The sequence below is a fragment of the Parasteatoda tepidariorum genome, chromosome 10, assembly GCF_982258835.1.
Source record: "Parasteatoda tepidariorum strain Cologne lab strain chromosome 10, Ptep-v5.0, whole genome shotgun sequence".
NCBI lineage: Eukaryota > Metazoa > Arthropoda > Arachnida > Araneae > Theridiidae > Parasteatoda > Parasteatoda tepidariorum.
Window position 1 is genome coordinate 90,946,167 of NC_141764.1, and position 22,333 is coordinate 90,968,499.

The 22,333-nt window shown below is 31.0% G+C and overlaps 1 protein-coding gene across 1 annotated transcript; it reads right to left on the minus strand.

Moving 5' to 3' along the window:
• Window positions 1-5,244: 5,244 nt before the first annotated feature.
• On the minus strand, window positions 5,245-18,771 carry LOC107450734 (uncharacterized). Its single transcript, XM_016066609.4, has 5 exons — window positions 18,613-18,771; window positions 16,143-16,186; window positions 13,026-13,076; window positions 11,096-11,152; window positions 5,245-5,437 (listed from the first exon to the last, which is right to left on the minus strand). Exons 1-5 carry the CDS (start codon window positions 18,722-18,724, stop codon window positions 5,312-5,314), a joined length of 390 nt encoding a protein of 129 aa, XP_015922095.2. The 5' UTR covers window positions 18,725-18,771; the 3' UTR covers window positions 5,245-5,311.
• Window positions 18,772-22,333: the final 3,562 nt, after the last annotated feature.

Below are 22,333 nucleotides of genomic sequence, written 5' to 3' on the forward strand. Positions count from 1 at the left end.
TGGATTGGGTTCAAAATTACAAGGCTACGGAGTTGAACATTAGAAGCCGTTAACCCATAAGATTGGGTCGGCTGTTCAACGACGGTTATATGAAGAAGAAAAAAAACAGTTCATATTGGAAATGGTTTTTATCTCTATTAAGTGGCTTACAGCTGTAAAAATCTCAATATAAATATTAAGATTTATATCTGGCAACATCCAATCCCTTTTCCTTAATTTTTTTTAAATTTTATTTTTTAATTGTTTTCTTTTCTTTCTTTCTTTTTTTTCTTTTTTTTCTTCTTACTTTTGGCATTAAGCCAAGTGCAATTTTATAAAATGAATATTTCGAGAGAGATAAATCTTTCAACACCAAAGGATAAATAATAATTATTTAGAATAGTGAAATAAAAATTCGCGAAAAAAATCACCCGAAATTGCAATAATTTTCGAACAGATTGGTACTTCAAAAAAAGTACGAATTTAGTTCATGAATGAAAATATTCCTCTAAGCATGCCCAAATTTCAAATTTCACCTGTGGATGTATTTCAGCGGGCAGTAAATCATCGTGGATGTTATTATTTCATAAAAGTTCAACAGTTAATTCTCGAACTGACTATCGAAAGCTAAGTTTTTTTTTAATTCCATCGTGGTTTCTGCACATTTCTTAACACTCCTCATTAATTTTAAGTTTCTGAACCTTGCAGTTTTTGCGATGTGCTTGTGATTTTATAAAGAACTAAACCATGTAGGGCTGTAAAAGTTGAATACAAGATTACTCGATGCAATACACCAAGTGTTTCAGTTCTCCTAATATCAATGAAATCCAAACTTTAGATCTCATATTTATTTAATTATTTACTTTTTTAAAATTTCATTTATGCATAGAAAACCGAGTGTATTTGTATTCTCTCCCGACAAATCCACGTTTTGGACTGCCGACAAGTAGAGTTTAGGTCACAGAAATTTGCGCTGGAAAACTAAAAACGTCCCCTAACCACAAGTTCGCATGCTGTAACACTAAAAAGTGTTTTTTCATTAGATTTACATGGTTTTCGTACGAGTTGCATGTTTGCATTTCAAAAGGTCACCATTTTTTCGATTTGAAAAATAACTTAGTTTAGTGCCTCTACACATGCACTGAGAAAAAAGTATGGTCAAAACTACTGGAATATGGTAAACGTTACCGTATTTTTTTACTCTATGGAAACACAAAAGAGTTTGGTAATTTTTTCCCAAGCACTTTCGTCATGTCTTTTAGTAAAATCAACGTAAAATGTGGTTCTATTACCATTTTGTTTGGCAGTAAAAGAGGTAAAATCTAGTAAATATATCAAAAGAGTTGGTAATTTTTACAGTACTGGTATAATTTGAGAAAAAGCGAAAGAGTTCAATAGCCTTCATTTTATTTAGCAAATACCTGTTAACTCATTTTTGGTCAATAATTTGTTTTTATTTCTATGTAAACTATGAGCTAACATTTACCTGCTTTAACAGCTACAAAAATCATACTTTGTAATGACCACACAAGCTTGCATATATATGTGTAACAATAAATAAAGGGAAAAAAACTTGAATGATAAATTTTTTTTCTTCATTACAGGGGTCTTCCGGGCGGAGCAATCTCGCCTATCTCTGTACATCAGAGCGTTTGTAGGAAAGATAATACCTCTTGGCAAAGTAGGCCCCTATATTGTATGGCAGTTATATATATATATATATATATATATATATATATATATATATATATATATATATATATATATATATATATATATATATATATATATATATATATATATATATATATATATAGCCATACATTCTAGGGGCATTGTTTGCCGCGCGATATCTCTCCTTCTACATATATATATATATATATATATATATATATATATATATATCATAACCACGAAACACGACTGTATAACCTCGACTGGCATAACCACGAAAGTGTGAGCACATATGTTTACAAATTTCTGATGGTAAATTCGCGATCACAACGCTTGAGTACGCCCTCTAGCGGGAGCCTGAAAATATCAGGCATTTAGTTCCATCATAATCATTGGCAAAGTCGAACGCCATTTTCTGAGTAGCAAATAAGAAGCAAAATTTCCCTAAGGAAAAGACAGACGAACTTGAAAAAACGAGCCAGTAGATTGGTAAGTCTGTCAGAAACAGAAAGCGCCCAACATTTGAAGAAATTTCTCAATAATTTTTTCCTTTCTACTGTCAACAAACTTGCAACCGATAACTTCCATACTGTTACAGATGTGTGTAGTACGGTAAAATCCATTTTTTTTTGTCTTCAATTCATTACAAATTAAAGTGAAGTAGAACATTTTTTACTTTATTCCAATTGATAAATATGATTTCAGAACGTGCAGAGCTGTGATAGTTTTAGAATAGTATACATTTCTGAATCTATATAATTCGGAAAACAACACTAAAAAATCATCCGAATTACTTGAAATAATATCATTTATGTTGATTATTAATAAAATTTTATAGTTTTCTTGGTAAGTATTTTTTAATTTTGAATGATAAATTTCAACTAGAATTCAGCTATTCTGTTTTTCAGTTACATATTGAAATTCTTATCGAGATCTTGCAATTATAAAATTTTATTGTGTGGTATGTCCTTTTAAAGTAATGAATGGATAATCTATGTATATATTATTTGAGAATAAAGTTTATAAACGAAGAACAAATAATTTTGGAATTCTCCGGATTTATAAAGCAGGTACGTATTACAATTTTACTTGTACTTGTTAATAATTTACCTTTGTTAAAAATTACTTGTAGATATTTTTTTTCTTATTTGATGATAATTTTCTATAGAATGGTTTTCTACGTCCGATTATGAATAAAAACAAAAAAGAAACATGCAAATTTTATTTTAATGTGAGGAATTTTTAGAATCGTTTTTTCGTTTCGTAAGCATTCTTTATTTTACGTTTTTTAGTTTCTGAATAATGATTTTTATTGAAACTTATAAATTTTTTGATAAAAATTGTTGTCAAAAAACTTTTTTGCTAAATTAAATTACATAAAATTATGAGCTTATGTATACTTTTTGCATATTTTAATGTTTGAAGTAATATGATTCTTAAAACTATGGAGTGTAAAGTTTAAATAGGCTTTTCATGTTATATCATTAAATTTATTAAAACTATTTCTCAGGCATTTGGTTTTAACTCTAATAAGAAGATGCATCTCTTTATTTACAAATATTTTTCCGATGTGCTTTGGATGTTCCTTCTCTAAAAAAAAAAAGAGATAACATTTTGTTTTCGTTTGCAAAAGAAACAATATCAAACATTTATCTTTTTCAAATTTAATAAGTCACAATAAAGAAGGAACGTTACAATGCTACACTGAAGACATTTACAGAGCAACTGAATGACTGTTCTGATGGAAATCGCAGGAATTCGTCTCATACAACAACGCCCCCTATAGTTCGTTGTGATTGCGAATTCTTTTCTTGTGTGGACAACGAAAGGCTGAAAAAAAAACTGTGCTATAAGTTGGGAAGAATTAAAAGCGAACAGTTCATTTGAACAAAGTGTTCTATATTGTGTTTTTATTATACTTAACAACACAACTAATAATAATTTTTTAATGAATAAAATTATTATTTCTTTAATAATAATTTCATAATGATTTCATTAAGGGAAAATGAGTAATAGGCATGCTGTTTTGTTTTTCAAAAGTGTCTATGTATTTCTTTAATGGAGCACAAAAAACGCGGGAATTTCTCTATTTAAATTGGCAACACTAAATTTATCTATAATTATTCATTTTGTTAGGTTATCTTAAGTAATAATTTATGAAACGTAAAAAATTTTGTTATACTTTAAGTATTTACACAGACTCATTTTGTTAGGTATTCCAAAGCGATAGTTTAAGCAGTGTTGAAGAGTTAGTAAGTATTATGTTAAGTATTTATTTAGAATAATTTTGCACTTTAACAGAAATAAAAACTTAGTTACGAAGTAATTATTTAGATTTGATTTTGATCCTTTTTTTAAAATGATTTTAGAAATTTTAAACATTAACGATGCTACGATGCTGAATGCTTTCATACCAATTATTTGTGTCTGGCCTTTTTGGAGTAATAGCAATATACTGTAATACTGTGCAAGTAATCCTATGAATTTTCTATCTTATCTCATGGAAAAGATGCAAATAATTTTAATATTTCAGCTGGAGCCGCGATGGCTCAGGGGATAGAGCGTTAGTCTTCGAATGAGGTGAACCGGGTTCGAATCCCTGCGATGGCTGGTCGATACGAATTCCGCATCCGGCTTGCACCGACCACAGTGCTGGCGTGAAATATTCTCAGTGGTAAACGGATCATGGGTTAGAGCCCCTTTGAAGTCAGGTTAATCATAGAAGGCTTTCGTGGTCTTCCTCTCCATGTAACGCAAATGCAGGTTAGTTCCATAAAAAAGTCCACCATGAAGGCAAATTTCTCTTAATACTTGTTCCAGGTTTAAAATTACAATTACTGGATTAGGTTTAAAATTACAAGGCTACGTAGTTGATCATTAGTAGTCCTAAACCCAAAAATTGGGTCGGTTGTTCAACGATGGTTATAAAATAAAATATTTCTGCTGCTTGATGTACCGAAATTGCTTGAACTCTTACTTATGGAATTTTGCATAATTTAATAGCTGCTGAACAGATTTTTAATTATTACTGAAATTCAATATCCATCTAACAAATAGTTAAAACATCTCTGACAAATAGTTAAAATTTAAATCCAAGTGCTCCCGCAAGAGCAGCAGCTAATCACTAATGTTCAGTTTCTGCTAGTTTTTCTATTGCATGTCATTTATTTAAGTTTAACATTCTAATAGTTAGTCTTTTTTATTATTTCCTAATAGTTAATTTTTTGATAGCTTTAAATGGTAGCTCTAAGTTATGAAATTTACAATAGCGTTTTTAACAATGTTGTGAATCTCCAATAGTAATTGTTTTCTAAAAACATAATTATTGTTTTGTTTCTATAAGTTTTCCTAACGCATCTCATTTATTTCAATTTAAAAAAAAAATTTAAAAATTGATTATTGACTAAAAATTTTATTCTTTGAATTTGCTTTTAGCGGAATTAGCTTTAAAGATTTTAATAATTGATTTAAATTCTGAAGAGTTTACGCTAGAACTCATTTAAATGCTAACATACACGGTTCTGGAACTAATAAGAGAGATAGACACACACAGATAAACTCTACATTGTATTTTTATAGATGAAAACTGGACAAGTCATCATAACTTTTATTTATGTTATATAATTGATGAACTTTTGTTTTGTCTTATGTAGATTCTCTATTTTGATAATGCTTCTGCAAATTTCTTCTTCATTTCGTTTAGTTGTGTTTCGAATGTAACTTTGCAATTAGCAGGAATATTTGCTTCAGGTATTGCCTTTTTACTAATCTGGGAAAAGCAATCCTATAAAATAAAAATTTACAATTAACAAGCAAATATAAAAAGGAAAAAAATGGTTCGTAATACAATTTGTTGATGCTCTTAAGAGCTGGTAATTTATTTTTTTAATCTATATGCAGTTTTAGAAATTTATCGAAGCTGGAAGGTTGATACGAAATTGTAATCAGTATTTGGTGATTGTTCTCATTTTCGATTCTAAAAAAAAAAAAAATTTTTTATTCATTATTTCACTAAATTTCTCAATCAAAACAGTGCGTGTTTTTTCCTATTTAGCCTTAAGAATATATTATTCCTTTCACATTTCATTGCAACATTGACTGACTTCTGCTAATGATATTGAATATATATATATATATATATATATATATATATATATATATATATATATATATATATATATATATATATATATATATATATATATATATATATATATATATATATATATATATATATATAAATAAGAAAACAAGAAAAAAGATTTAAAAAATTTTTTACAGATGAAGAAAAAATTTATTAAAAAATATTCACAAATTTAGAAAAAAAATAATTAAATTTTTAAAAAAACTATATTCGTGCCTAGAAAATGTAGAATGGCTCGTACACTTAGGAATATTTTACTATTAGAGAAGACATTCAACTATAAAATTTCACTACTGCAGTTCACATGCGCATGTTATGAAGTAAAGGAGCATCTGTAGTTCTAGGGAATTTTTTTTAACGAACATGCGTACATGAATATTAGGGTATAGCAAAGTGAGAAATTTTTACCTAGCATTTCGCACAAATGCTTACGACCTGTTTTCTGCGCCTGCTCGCTAGAGACAGAGATGGTTCTCTAGTAACTGCACTATACAGAACAAAATCTCTCTATTTAGCCGTTTCACTTTGTATCAATAAACGTACATACACCGAATGTATCGTACATACACCGAAGAGCCATTACATTATGACCACCCTCCATCTATAGCAATGGGTTTGCCCAAGTTTTCATAGTTTCTCGCCCAGGAACAATGTTTTCATGGGGCACATTAGGATCCATAATCCTCATAGAACATTCCCTGACGTCTATAAGCTACTTGAACATAGTTGCAGACCAGGTTCACCCATTCATGGCAGCAGTTTTTCCTGCAGGGGATGGTGTTTACCAACAGGATAATGCACCATGTCATAAGTGTCGAATCGTCATGGAATTGGTTCGAGGAACATTCCAGTGACTTTCAAGTCATGTCTTGGCCCCCAAGTTCACCTGACCTTAATCCAATAGAGCATTTGTGGTCCTACTTGGAAAACTAAATTCGTGTTACTGCGCTACCCCCCCCCCCGCAATTTGAGGGAATTGCAGAACCAGTTGGTGAGCGCTTGGTACCAGATACCTCAGACTACTTATCAGCACCTTGTGGAATCAATGCCACGGCGGGTGCTGTCAGTTTTGAGGGCTAAAGGTGGTCCTGCATGTTATTAGCAGGTTGGTCATAATGTAATGGCTCTTCAGTGTATGTTCTGCTCATGTTCTATTGAAACTGAGATTGTTCTGCTGTAATTGCACTGTATGGAACATTCGAAACTGAAATATGCTATTACAGAAGCTGAAATATGCTAAGGAATAGTGCTAAATCTCTCCATAACTAAAAGTTTATTCTGCTTATAAGTAGCTCCTTTAGTTATTAACTGTTTTTCAAAAAAAGAAAGAAATTAAGTTGTTTGAAATTTTTAAATCAAGTCCAGTGATGCGGAGGATTTATAAAAATTGTATTCCATCTCAAAGCTAAATTATTTTTGATTGCAGCTCATAGTTACATTTTAATGGGAAAAAAAACATCAGCATTTTTAAGTACAATCAATTAAAGAGAATAATTCACTGCTTTTTATGAAACAATAGCGAGTAAGTTCACAACTGAAAAAAAAATTTGCATATACTTTCATCTCTTAATATACTGAAACATATTAATCTGCCTTTAAAATTTATTTTGAAAATTTGCAATTCCTCTCTTTTTCATAATTGTATGCCTGCAAGCGACGTCACGCGTGGGTAAATTGTAGCATTTGCTTATGCCATTATTCAATAGCCAATCAGTTTTGACGTATACGCGTGACGTCACTTGCTGGTATCCTATTAAATCAGATCCTAAAGTTGGTTCAGCATGATAATAAACGAAGATTAAAAGCTGTAATTTTTACAAGCCTTGCACAACTACGTGATTAGGCACAACCATGGGATGTATTCCTCTTCTTGAGCTGTAAGTATCCAATTATAGTAGGAATTTAAACTGAAATGTAGCTATGATTTCGTTATTTTTAATTAAATAATTAAACTGCAAAAATGTTAGCTTTTTTAATATTTGTTAGCTAATATTATCCACGTTCTAAATATATTGTTATAAATTTATGCTATTTTTATGAGATCATATATATTACTAGTACATTTTTAAAAGTGATATTTTATATATTTTTGCATAATTTGGCAATATACGTATTTAAAGTAATTATTCGTAATATATAAGCTGAAATCGAATGAATGATATCCTTGGTTCGTAATTTCTTCTCTAACTCTTTAATCAAAAGCATATGGATGAATCGCAAATGCATTGTCTAAAGAAATTTTTAAATTTTATTTTCCCAAAACGGAGTTATTTATGCTCTCCGGCCCCAACAGCTGTTTAATATTCATAAGAACTATAAACTTAATTAAACATGTGTGTATTATTGAATATTTTGTACTGTTAATTTTTTTCCTTATGATGTCTATTTTATTTCAAACAAGTAAAGAAATCTTAAGTACATCAGAGAATAAATCTATTCTAGGTATTTTACTGTAAAGATTGCGCTTTGTTCAAAAAAGTACGAGTAGAAAATTTTGAAATATGCTGGGTTTTTGAAAGTTATGAACACTGTAACTGGAACTGTGAAAGTGCATTAGGTTCCTTCAAACGGTATTCTGTTCGGAGGGTCATATGTCAGTTAAGTTTTTTTATAATCACCCTGTAGATTAAAACCTATTTTGAAATATTAAAGAGAGTTATTTCCTAAGTTAACTTGGTGATACAATATTGTTACGAATTTGTAAATAGGTGCATAATTTTCTATATATTCTTTCGTTAGGAGGCTAAATATCTCAACGGACCCTAACTAAACAGTTTAATTAGAAAATTTACAAAAAAGTCAACTGATTCATGGGAGGGGGTATGCAGCTTCTGTTGTCCAAAGACCGGAGCACCGTGAGGTAGAAGACTGTCTTGGCTCCTGGTGGTGTTCTTTTTAGTCTGGCACCTACCCTTCGGCCTGTCCGGCTTGGGAGACCCTACCAGTAGCAAGCTACCTCCGGCATAGCCCTCCGGGTCATTGGTGCGCTCAAGCCTCACCGCCCCGTCAAGGCAGGAACACCATCGGGAGGTACACACCATCACAATAAAATCCCTCCAAACGACATCAAAATATTCTCTGATGGCAGTAAAATGGATAGACAGACTGGCAGTGGGGTATTTATTGAAACACCTCGAGAGAACTACACTCTTCATCAACGAAACCCCGATTTTTGCTCCGTCTTTCGAAGCGAACTAATTGCAATCGACAGGGGACTAGAGAAAATCTTGAGTGAAGGGCACCTTGGAAATACTTGGATACTATCTGACAGCCGTAGTTCAATTCAACACCTCAAAAATTGGGCCCTCATTGGAGATAAAATCAGTTTTTCGATCTTACAAAAAGTAAAGCTCATTTCCCAACAGCATGAGGTCCACTTTCAATGGATCCCGTCCCACGTCGATATCCACGGCAACGAGTTGGCTGACACTATTGCAAAGAAGGGACTAGACCATCCAGTCCCCTCCACCTCAGAGCTTACATACCTTGAACTTTTTGCAAGGCAAAAGGCCCAGAATAAACAAAAGTGGCTGCCTTCACCTATTCACTACTGGTATAAAGCAAAAAGACCAGGACTCTCTCTATCTCTCCCTGGTGACAGGCAAACCAACACCAGCCTATCCCGACTGGCCAGTGGACACCTGAAAAGTCTCACATTTTCTGCAAATCAAAAGATCTTTCCTCTTTGCCCTAAATGCCAACAAAACCAGGCATCACCTGAGCACATCTTGATCTGTTTAGGGCTGGACTGGAACGATATTCATTCCTCTCCCATTCTGGTTTCGGATTTTCTCAATGTTAACGGATTCATTGATCTGGTCTGACCCCGTCAGACCAGATGGGAATTAGCAACAACAACAACAACAACAACAAAAAAGTCGCGTGATTTTAACGTAATACAGAGAGAAAATAACTCCTAATGCATTTCTTATGGAAAGCTAAGTTTATCGACATTTATGCCAAATAGGAGATAATTTTGGCGACGATATGATAGTTCTTGATAATTCTGCTTTCCAAGTGGTAGACTAATATTTATGGAGTTATACGAGAATTGTCTAGAACAGTGATTCTCAACCACTGTGCCGCGGCACTTTTGTATGCCACCAAATTCTTAAAATGTGCCGCCAAATATTAAAAATTATACAATAAAAATTATAATGCTTTTTTTATTATGAGTAAAGTTTAAATTAAAGAAAAGTGTATATATATACTTTTTATAATTTTTTCACGCTTTAACCACGTGAACAGCTTTGTCGGCAATTGTCTTGTCTCTGACAATCTTAAAATAAGATGGAAGTATTTAAATTGCATATGACACACAATTTTAAAAAATGCTGTAAGAGCTAATCATTGAAGTAAGTTATGCAATTTATAAACAAATTAACAAAGGATTACTAAAAAACAAATGTATAAAAAACAAATTAACAAAGGATAACTAACAAAAATTAAGCTAACACTTAATAATTAGCAAAAAAACTAGTTAACAAGAAATCACAAAAAAATAACAGTTAATGTAAAAAAAAAACTAACAGTTAATAACTATAGAAAACAAGCTAACAATTAATAACTAGCAAAAAACTAAATAACTGTTACTAACTAATAAAAAATTAGTCGAAAGAAATAATTAATCCCTTAATAAATGTGCTTTTGTAGTACATATTATTTTATTTCACATTCAAAATTATTATCACAAACTACTTAACACAGTGTAAAATGGGTAATTAAACAACTTTTAATCTAATTTTTTTCATTGTGTGCCGTCAAATTTTGCAATCGTTAAAAGTGTGCCGCAACAAAAAAAAGGTTGAGAATCACTGGTTTAGAATCATATCGAAAGTTCGTCACCAGGCCAGTACAAATAAGAGTATGCCTCGCAGAAGTAGTAAAAGAGAGATTATTAGTCTTCTTGTGTTCTGATTTGCTAGTCCTTAATGAGTTCCTTAAACAGTCTGAGGTTTCAAAGTGATTTGTCACTAGATTGTGATTTATGTACTAAATAGCAATTTAATTTGTAATTGAGTGTAAGAAATAGCTGGATTTTCTAGAAGTTTCTGATAATAAAGTTTTGGAGTCTTAAGTTCTGTTTTATGTATCTCCAATTGAAACGAACCCCTGTGCTCAGTATAATATGAACCGCACAAAAAATTCTTATCAAGCTTCTGCATCACGTGATTGAACAACGCTGCATTATTCTTTAGGAGAAACAGCTTGAATTGAAATCTCATATTCCGTTTAAAATAGGGATTTTACACTATATCTAAATTCAATATGCAGACAAGAAGATGTATTATGACTTACGCCAATTTCCTGTTTTTCATCAGCTGATTTCGACTTTATAAATTCCACCAATTTTGGCTGTAAATGAAACAAAATGATCAATTTATAGAAATGTGAGTTTGGAATGGAAAATAAAATTTAAATTTATTTTAAAAGACATGAAATTACAATAAAATTTTATAAATAAATGTTTGAATTTCTTGAGAGGATGCATGTACGTAACTAATGATGGATTTTGAGGTATCCGAATTACAGAATTGGATCATAGATGCTGACCAATTATGTAGACTGATTATTATAGACCAGGGGTGGCCAACCTGCGGCTCGCGAGCCACATGCGGCTCTTTGAAGGATTATTTGCGGCTATCGATAAATGTACCCGAGTTCCCTTTTCATTTTTGTACTATTATATTTTTAAAAAAATTATTATCGTTCCGTATGTTCCGAATTTTGGAAATTTATATCAGAATCGAAGTATCCTGAATTAAGAAAGGCTGCTTGTCGAATTATTTCAATATTCGGAACAACGTACTTATGTGAATCATTTTATTCCCCTTTAAAATGCGTGAAATCCAAACACCGATCAGTCTTAACTAAACAGCATCTCAAAGAATTACTGAGAAGTGCTGTCACCAATTATTCACCAAATTTTAAAGAATTATCAAGAGAAGTAAAATAAATGTTTAATTTTTAATATTTAAATTCAATACACATATTTTGTACTTTTATTTATATGTTTTCAATAAATATAATTTCTGTAAAAAAATTTTTAATACCTTTTAAATACGTATTTAATTGCGGCTCGCGAAAAATTTCAAATTTTGAAAAATAGCTCGACTATTAAGGAGCTTGGCCACCCCTGTTATAGACTATAGTACAGAATATTGTGCTCATTTTACACGTGAATTCTTAAGCTTTATTGCGTACTTACTAGGACATATTGAATACCTCTTGCAAGTAAAAGCTAAGTCTTGTAAGTAAAGTACTAATATAATCTAACAGAATGTAAAGTTCATTGTCATAATGGCCTAAAAAGCTAGACTGATAATTATTGAGAAATCACTATTTTTCTACAGAACTGAATATCGTGCATATTTTATTCACAAATTCTCAGAATTTGAACGGTGTTGTAAACAAAGTCTGACGCGTGAACGAACACATACATTTATTTCTTAATGCTTTTACCTATACATTATTTTTCCTAGACACAGTGCGGGAAAAAAGACATCAAATTAAACAACGTTTTTGTTTTAATGATCACACATTCACAAACTTAGTACCAATTCTAAAGGCTCAAAAGAAATATTTCAAATATGCTAATTAGTTCATGTTTTCTATTAATTGAGTAACAGAAGGAGGCACAAAAACGTATTTTCTCTTCATTAACATACTTCTGTCTCCTTCATTTGGATTTTTGACCATCGAAATCGAGGTCAATCTCAATTTAGGAAATATGGTCGCAATATTTTGGGCAGACGAGCGATTAAAAGTTTTGACTCTGAATGTTAATATCAGTTTTTGTGTGTTTCCCTATATATCGGGGAATCTAAAATTTTTGATACCCAGTTATAATTTTCTTTTCTTCTAAAGACCATTCTATACGAAAAAAAATTTTTTTTTCATCATTTATTATTCTTTTATTAGATAATTGTGGAGAAAAATTTTACATTCATAAAATTTTTTTATAACATTTTAATAATTATATTATTTTTAATTGCTTTAAAAAATTAAGGCAGAAACTTAACTCTTCTGAAAGAACCGTACATTTAAATTATTACAAGTATGAGGAAGGTAAGTGCATGTACATGATACACTTCTTGCATTGATAACTTTCAGTGAATTATTGTAATGAAACAAAACTTAACAATTATGACACAAAACTTAACATTTCTGAAAGAACCCTAAGCACTTAAATCATTGCAAGTATGATAACCGTAAAAGAATTACTTACAAATGTAACTTTAGCTCTTTCTGGATCACCTCCACACATGTACTGTGCAAGCTGTAAAAGAAAGAAATATAATCATAAGAAGTTATAGTTATAGCTCATATATATATATATATATATATACAGTGATACCTCGAGATACGAGTTTAATTCGTTCCGTAACCTTGCTCGTATGTCAATTTGCTCGTATCTCAAAGCAATTTTCCCCATTGAAATTAATTGAAATGCCATTAATCCGTTCCAGCCCCAAAAATGCTACCCCCAATTGTTTTTGTTACGTGTTTTTGAATAAGAAAAATGTATTTATAAATGACAAATATTGTATAAAAACATAATAAAAGAAAATGTAAAGCAAAAAAAAAAAAACTGGTTTTATAAAGTGTGCAAACATATTTGTATTTTGATCACTTAAATGCAAGTTGCACACATCTTAAATGCTACTGTATGCTTAATTTTAGTCACTGCTTTTCTCTTCACCGGTCTTAGCTTTTTTATCTGGATTAAAAAAAACTGTCCAAGGAGGTTTGTTTCTTCCTCCTTCTCAGAATGCTGCAGAAATGAGTTAGGCGAGTGTCATGAAATAGTTCCGATGCACGACCAGATGCAACTTTTTCGGGATGTTTCCTTGCACGAACTGTGAAATTCTTGCCCACATTCCCAAGAACACTTTTATCTCACTTGTAGAGATAACCTCCTCCACCTCTGGCTCTTCCTCGAAACCAATTTCTTGCAGAACCCCCGAATGCTGCTGCGACGGCAACTCTTGTAATTCCTCTGTCGTCAGTTCCTGAGAGTACTCCTCGATGAGCTCGTTCACGTCTCTCTCACCCATCACCAGGTCCATGGATTTTCCCAGAGACCCAATATCCTCATCCACTGGCACTTTGGGTTCGAATCCTTCGAAGCTATAGACTCAGGTCACAGCACAATTTTCGGCTACAGACTCACTCTGGCCACAGCTTCTTCCATGCAGAGGTCAAGGTCCTCGTTGCAACGCTCAGCCAGGCCTGATCAATAATTCTGAGGCATATCACGATGTTAAAGTTGTCCTCCCAGTACTCTCGAAGGGTGAGGTTTCTGTTTTCTGTCACCTCAAAGCAGCGCCGGAACAGGTGCTTAGTGTACAGCTTTTTAAAATTAGAAATCACCTGCTGATCCATGGGCTGCAGGATAGGAGTGGTGGTAGATAGAGAACCTTTATAAACTTGAACTCTTCGAGGATGTCATGTTCGAGGTTCGGTGGGTGAGCAGGAGCATTGTCGAGGATGAGAAGGACTTGCCTGGCCGTTCCTCGTATCTCAAATAACTCGTATGTTAGGGCACTCGTATCTCGAGGTACCACTGTATATATATATATATATATATATATATATATATATATATATATATATATATATATATATATATATATATATATATATATATGATATATTTTTCACCAGACATCGAGGAATTAAAAAATTGCATTCTTCAGTCATGGATGTTAATGGTCCTTATAACCGATGTAGCGAATCAAGCTGTACCGAAGAGACAGTTTTGGTAAAATCCTAGAGTAGCCCACCTCTTGGCGACTTTTATAAATCTCGCCAAGTTGGTGATTAATACTGGGATCAATTTTGCTTTTTGATTATTTGATTTTGATTGAAAAAACATTTTAAAATATTACAAACTTATTAAAATAGTTTTAATAGAATAAAAAATAACTTACCTGTACTAAAAAAATATATAAAAATTGAAATGACGTTAATAAATGAAATAACGGTTAAAAAATGAAATAATAACGATGATTCTAACGGCAAGAGATCAGAATCATAAATGGCTAAAAAATAAACCCTTCTACCTCTTTTCTAATGAAAGCCAACTTTCGCGTAAGTATACATATCAAATAATCAATCAGGTTTAAGAAATTTGGTGGTTGCGATAGTACTTTCAAAACTATATCCCCGAAATATCTACCGGAAACCTAATTTACCGAGATTTCGAAAACTTGCTTGGCGAGATTTAATAAAATTGCCATGGGGTTGGCTATTCTAGGATCCACCCTCAGATTTTATAAAAAATCATTTATTTTAAACATTAGTCACACATCAACAAGTGAAAATAAATTGAAATACCAGTAATGGGTTAGTATAAACCTTGTAAAAAATAAATTGAAATACCCGTAATGGGTTTGTATAGATCTTAAATACGAAAAAGACTAATCTCAACAAAAACTAACTCACCCTCTAAATAAAAGGCGATAGTTTGCGTACCAATAGCGGATAGATGCCCCAAACGTACATAAATAATACATTTGAGTACACACATTTGTTACTTAGATCAGTTAAGTCTCAACTTTTAGTTCTCAGTAAATGAAAATGAAGTTCTCAATGAAGAAAAGTTTTTAATATCAAAAAACTATCGATTAGGCTTAAAAAAGTTAAATAAAACTGGTGGGCAAAATAAAATCCATTTTATTGTCAAATTAAAAGTGTCAAATAAATGTAAATACTCATTTATTTAGTCATGCATTAGTTCGTGAACAGAGTAACATTAGTCAGTATTAGTTCTTGAACAGAGCCATTGATTAACGTAGTTTTTTAAAGTTTATTTTATGCTTTAAAATGCATTGTTTACTGGTTTAGATTTGTGAATTTTTTTTAAAACTTAAAGAAACTTAATAACCATTGAAGCTCGCTTGGTATTGACAAAAGAGCAAAAAAACCTACAAATAAAATTATCAGGCTTCCATAATTAATAATAGCAAGTAAATGCAAAGTTTGGTTTAGACAAAATTGATAAGTTGAATTATTATTCATTAAAGGCGCCATTGTGATAATTAATATATTTATTTTTTTCTTCCTCTTTTCTTTATATATTTTTTAATATTAGCATATGTTATATTCTCCACTACACCATATGAACATGTAAGACACACTAAACTAAGTCCATTCTTACTTGAGCAAAATGAGTTGATTATATTTACATAATAGATGGATTTTTGACTGTATGATTTTAAATCACGAAATACTTAAAATTTTACTTATTTAAAAATGGCGGACCAGCTAATCACCCGAGGTAGGTAGTAAATATATGTAATCAAATTTGAGACATTAAAAATTTTCAAAACATAATACTTACTTTTAGCCTCGTTGCACACTCTATTTGTCCACTTTCAGCGACTTCTAAAATAACAAATAAATACATAAAACAATATTAAATAACTGGTTACTATAAGTAAGTAAAAAATTATCATTGTTGCTATTCAACATTATATTACCATTTTTTTGTCAGTACTTGACATTTAGTAGGCATATATAAAGCCAAAAACAAAACAAAAAATTACTTTTTTTTTTAAAGTTGTAAATCATTTGTGATATGTGCGTGAATTAATAATTATAATAATGTAACTAACTCTTTAAAATGTAACTTTAACCCTAAAAATTCCTAATACAGTAGAATACATTATTTTAAGCACATAAAAATAATAAAAATTTGCATTATAAAATTGTAATTTAATTGAAAAAAATATGGTTTGTAGCATTTTTGAAACATTGTGAAAAAGGACGCAAAATTTCAAATATTCAAAAATTTCAAATCAATTTATTCATTACAATTCAAAAATTTCAATTTTAGTAATATTCCTGAAATAAACATATGTAACTTTGGAAGCAACCAATTGAATTTTATTTTTCAAATTCACCTCGCCATGTATTAGAAAAAAGTTGAACAATCTATGCAAGAGAAATGCTATAGGATTGCTGAATCTCCTTCAATACTCTCTGGCCAGAACACATATGCTTTTTTGTGTTTGTTGCAGATATGCAACTTGGCGACCCAAAAGTTTAATAAATAATTATGAGTAGAATTGGTTTCAACACATTTTTGATCTAACAACAAATTGTTCATTGAAGAATCATTGCAGCAGCTTTGGTCATGAAAAAAAAAATGGTCATTAACTTCTGATGGTTACCATCAAAGTTGAAATCTTTCTTTTATTTTTTTCTGTTTGTAATATCATTTTAAAAAAAACCGCATGTAATTTTTTTTCTTACTTTTAAAGTAATTTTCAATTACTTTTGTTTGTATTTCATGTAATTTATGGAACAAAACTAACCATCAGAGGTATTATGTAACATCGTGTTTAAAAAAAATGATGCTTAAAGCAAATTTTATAAGTTTTTAAATATATATTTTGAGTAAATAATTGACAGGCAACTTGACTGCAAATAAACTGAAATTTTTATCAGGAAAATGTATATTAAAATACATTTATTTGAAGAATCAGATCTTCATTTTTCAAATATCATACTAAATGGCTGAAGTTGTTAAGGTTTGAGATTCTACTTCGTGTACTATACTCTGCTCCTTTTCATCCTATTGGCGACTATTATTTAATGTTTTAAGTAACAAATACATAATGAAAAACACAAAAAACTGTATTTAATTTATTTATGCTAAATCAAAGATGTTTTGTGGAATAAGCACACAAACACGTTTAAGATGAAGTTCGTTAAATTATTCGTTAGTTTGTTAAATCACACCCAGTTTGTTAATCTAAATCCAGTTTATTACATTACATCCGGAAAAATTTTGTGTTTGCGAGCTATTAAAAACTGGGGGTCAGAAAGTTTATTTCATATTGAACTCAACTCAAAAGTTTACTATTCAAAATAGTATGTTTATATTGAGCGAGTTCAAAGACTCTGAGTCACCAGCAGACTAATAAAAGTTTCAACTTTAAAAAGGTAAGTGATGTGCAACTGCAACTTTTTGAACACTATATTTGCTTAAAGTTATAGATCTTAGCAAAACAAAACAAAATTTTATCAATATTTTGAAGATTTTTGTTGAAATATCAAGAAACAAACTACAACATCAAAGCAGATTAATAATATTTGGTTTATCGTTTTCGGGAACTTAGTGAGCATTCTTACTGGATTTGGTTTGAGTTGTCCGTGTAAATTACACCAATCAAATTCTCAACTACGCAAAGTATATTTTAAATTAATTTTAATGTTTTGATAAAGTTACAATAGGAAATACAACTAGCAAAGGGCTAGAAAATGTTTATGATCTCAAATAAAAGTTGTTTCTTTTTATATAAAAACAATTATCAAATACTCAATCGTTCGTTTGGATAAATAAAAAAAAGAGAAAGAGGGAATATCGTCAAACGTTTAAACAAATTAAACATTTTTAATTCTTTACGTGCGTCAACGGTTCTAACCGCTTAAAAAATTCGATTGTTGATGGGGAATAGAGACTGTGGAATTAACTTGTTGGGCATTGAGAGGAATACCACAAAAACCCATCATTGCAATCCTATCCACAGATATTTAATATCTACATTGTGGTCAGTGCAAACGAAAAGAAATTAAGTACAAATTTAAAAATTATCTTCAGAATTAAGATCTAGTCAGATTGTACTGCACGAGTGCTTCATCATTAGGGCCGATGGGCTCCTTTGGAAGTAAAATATACTGCACCTGATAGCTAACTTGCTTGATTCCCTGTTTTGAATTTCATAAATATTTAATTACAGTTTAAAAGTTGTAAATTAACAGCCATTCTATTTGAAACACTAAATAATTATAATAATAAATCTTACCAAGCTTTTTCTTCAAATAGCTGCTTAACACATTAGAACAATCATCACTTGCGGTAACACAGCTAATGATGAAGGCAAAAGCCAATACAGCAGCAACTAATGAACACTTCATTTTTGAAAAATATATTCTTATTCTTGGAACGAATTAATTTTCAAAGTGAGCTTCGCTTATATACACGACGATCACTTTAAAAAAATCATTGCTGCATCAATTATATTCATGAACTTTAAATTTAATAATTACCAAGTTAATTGATGATGTTCCATTTACAATGCAAAAAGTTTCCTTGTAATCGAAGAAAATATACCTTGACACGAAACGATCTCTATTTTAGGGAAACAAACAACGTTTTACCATTCATTTTTCATAGATAAGAGTTTTCGTGCAAATTTATAAGAATCTACAGGGCAGTATTTACTTCTATTTTGTTTCAATTTGATTTTTAATGTTTCATGATAAATTATATTTAATAATTCGCAGTATTAAATCGATATACTTAAAATGCTAAATTGCGGTAGAATAGAGGTTAAGGAAAAGTCATATTATTTTTCTACTTAATTACTATTTTTAAGATTATTTTTTATATCTAAAGTTTGATTACTTGGGAGTTATTTTCGACTGTTATTATTTTTATTTTTTTCAAAAAAATTATAGCTCATGTTAAACACAAATAGAGAATTATTTGTTTCAATTTGTCAAGGGTGGAAACTTATGACGTACATTCATTATAGCCGCATTTTAGTTTTTCTCCTTCATAAAATTTTAATCTATGAATATATATATATATATATATATATATATATATATATATATATATATATATATATATATATATATATATATATATATATATATATATATATATATATATATATATATATATATATATATATATATATATATATATATATATATATATATATATATATATATATATATATATATATATATATATATATATATATATATATATATATATATATATATATATATATATATATATATATATATATATATATATATATATATATACATATATATATATATATTGTGATATATATATATTGCGATGATATTATGATGATTTTATATACAGCGATTTATACTTTGAAAACTCGCTGATCCGTAAGCAGTTTTCTGATTCTTATTGACATTGTTGAGTGAATTTCTACAAAATTGGGAAAGTATCATAATTGGGAAGTGTATCATAAAAATCCAAAATATATCATAGGAAATATGCATAAAATAAAATTCCATCTATAGATTTTGAAGTCACAAGTTGAAAGGTTCATAAATTTTTTTAAAAAAATACAAAGGAAAAGCATGACGCAAGCATGATGCAAGGGGTTTGTTGGTGACGCAGAAGGTACTATATCTTCTCTAAACTAGAACCTTTTTCTAATACATGTCATACTGGAAAATCTTGCCAAGCATGATTTTGGACTCATTAAGCTTTTCTAATATTTTTTTAAATCGTTTTTTTCTGATTTCTTTCTATCCTTAACTGAAAAGATTTTTTTTACACAAATAACTCTTTCATTCTCGTAATTTTTTCTCACCATCATTTTACTCAAAAATTAAAAATACAAGTCAATCACGTGTAAGACGTTTATTGTCAGGATGGGTGTTGCACTTTGAGCCCTGCAGTCCCTACCATGTAACCCATTAAACATAATATGCTCTCGAAAATGTTCTTTAGCGTTTAGCGACTGATTTTAATTTTTGTTACATTTATTTACTTTTTTAAGTTGCATTTTTTTCATCGAATTTTCAAATTTTTATTAATTATTTTTTTTTAAATCAAGAAATTTTTTTAATGAAAAAAAATTTTTTTTTAAAATTTTTGCAGAGTAACTCTTATAGTCAATATGCAAAATTGCTTTTCTAGAGCATCTATTAAGATTAATTGGAGTGAAATTAATGAAATGTAGATAATATAATAATGAATGAAATATTGTTATGAAAATTATTCATGCAGCGAGTGATTAAGAATTTGTTAATAATGAACAAAAATAAATTCCAATCTGAAGTAGATTTTGAAACCTAGACTCCACATTTCCCCACAACACCTTTTTTTTTATACTATAGTCTCTTTTTAAATGTATTTAATTCGTTGTATTAATAACTTATTAACCATAACAAATTCATATCATATTTAAACTTAGCATCCAAAATTTTAAATTGATATCAAAATATTATTTTTAGTGACTTTTCCTATAATTACACAATGCTGAATACACAAATATAAATTAATTTATATAATATACGCAAAGGGGCTTCACTCAGTAACCCCCACGATTGCTTCGCAGTATTTTTTGTTTCTTGATGATATACATAGACTGCGACGCCAGAATTAAAAAGTAATCAATTAACAGACCTGAAAATTTTTAATTGTAGGGTACACCGTTAAAAATGGCTACTCTCAATTGAACAAATATAAATCAAAATAACTCCGAAACAAATAATAATCGAATTTTAAAACCCCATAGATTTAAAATTGTAACAGCAGCAAAATGCTTAGTCTCAAAAGTGGTGTGGTGGGAGAAATGTGTGGGAGAGTTGCTTGTTGGTGGCCTGCAGAATACGAAACAACGACGGAGAAATGTGTGGGAGAGTTGCTTGTTGGTGGCCTGCAGAATACGAAACAACGACGGAGAAATGTGTGGGAGAGTTGCTTGTTGGTGGCCTGCAGAATACGAAACAACGACGGAGAAATGTGTGGGAGAGTTGCTTGTTGGTGGCCTGCAGAATACGAAACAACGATGGAGAAATGTGTGGGAGAGTTGCTTGTTGGTGGCCTGCAGAATACGAAACAACGACGGAGAAATGTGTGGGAGAGTTGCTTGTTGGTGGCCTACAGAATACGAAGCAACAACGGAAAAATTTGTGGGAGAGTTGCTTGTTGGTGGCCTACAGAATACGAAGCAACAACGGAAAAATTTGTGGGAGAGTTGCTTGTTGGTGGCCTGCAGAATACGAAACAACTACGGAAAAATGTGTGGGAGAGTTGCTTGTTGGTGGCCTGCAGAATACGAAACAACGATGGAGAAATGTGTGGGAGAGTTGCTTGTTGGTGGCCTGCAGAATACGAAACAACGACGGAGAAATGTGTGGGAGAGTTGCTTGTTGGTGGCCTGCAGAATACGAAACAACGACGGAGAAATGTGTGGGAGAGTTGCTTGTTGGTGGCCTGCAGAATACAAAACAACGAAGGAGAAATGTGTGGGAGAGTTGCTTGTTGGTGGCCTGCAGAATACGAAACAACGACGGAGAAATGTGTGGGAGAGTTGCTTGTTGGTGGCCTGCAGAATACGAAACAACGATGGAGAAATGTGTGGGAGAGTTGCTTGTTGGTGGCCTGCAGAATACGAAACAACGACGGAGAAATGTGTGGGAGAGTTGCTTGTTGGTGGCCTTCAGAATACGAAACAACGATGGAGAAATGTGTGGGAGAGTTGCTTGTTGGTGGCCTACAGAATACGAAGCAACAACGGAAAAATTTGTGGGAGAGTTGCTTGTTGGTGGCCTGCAGAATACGAAACAACGACGGAGAAATGTGTGGGAGAGTTGCTTGTTGGTGGCCTGCAGAATACGAAACAACGATGGAGAAATGTGTGGGAGAGTTGCTTGTTGGTGGCCTGCAGAATACGGAACAACGACGGAGAAATGTGTGGGAGAGTTGCTTGTTGGTGGCCTACAGAATACGAAGCAACAACGGAA

Coding starts and splice junctions, on each gene's coding strand:
- LOC107450734 (XM_016066609.4), bottom strand. CDS start 18,724: ATGAAGTGTTCATTAGTTGCTGCTGTATTGGCTTTTGCCTTCATCATT. Junction 11,153..13,025: donor AAAGAGCTAAAGTTACATTT/GTAAGTAATTCT, acceptor TTTCATTTACAG/CCAAAATTGGTGGAATTTAT. Junction 5,438..11,095: donor ATGAAAAACAGGAAATTGGC/GTAAGTCATAAT, acceptor TTTATTTTATAG/GATTGCTTTTCCCAGATTAG.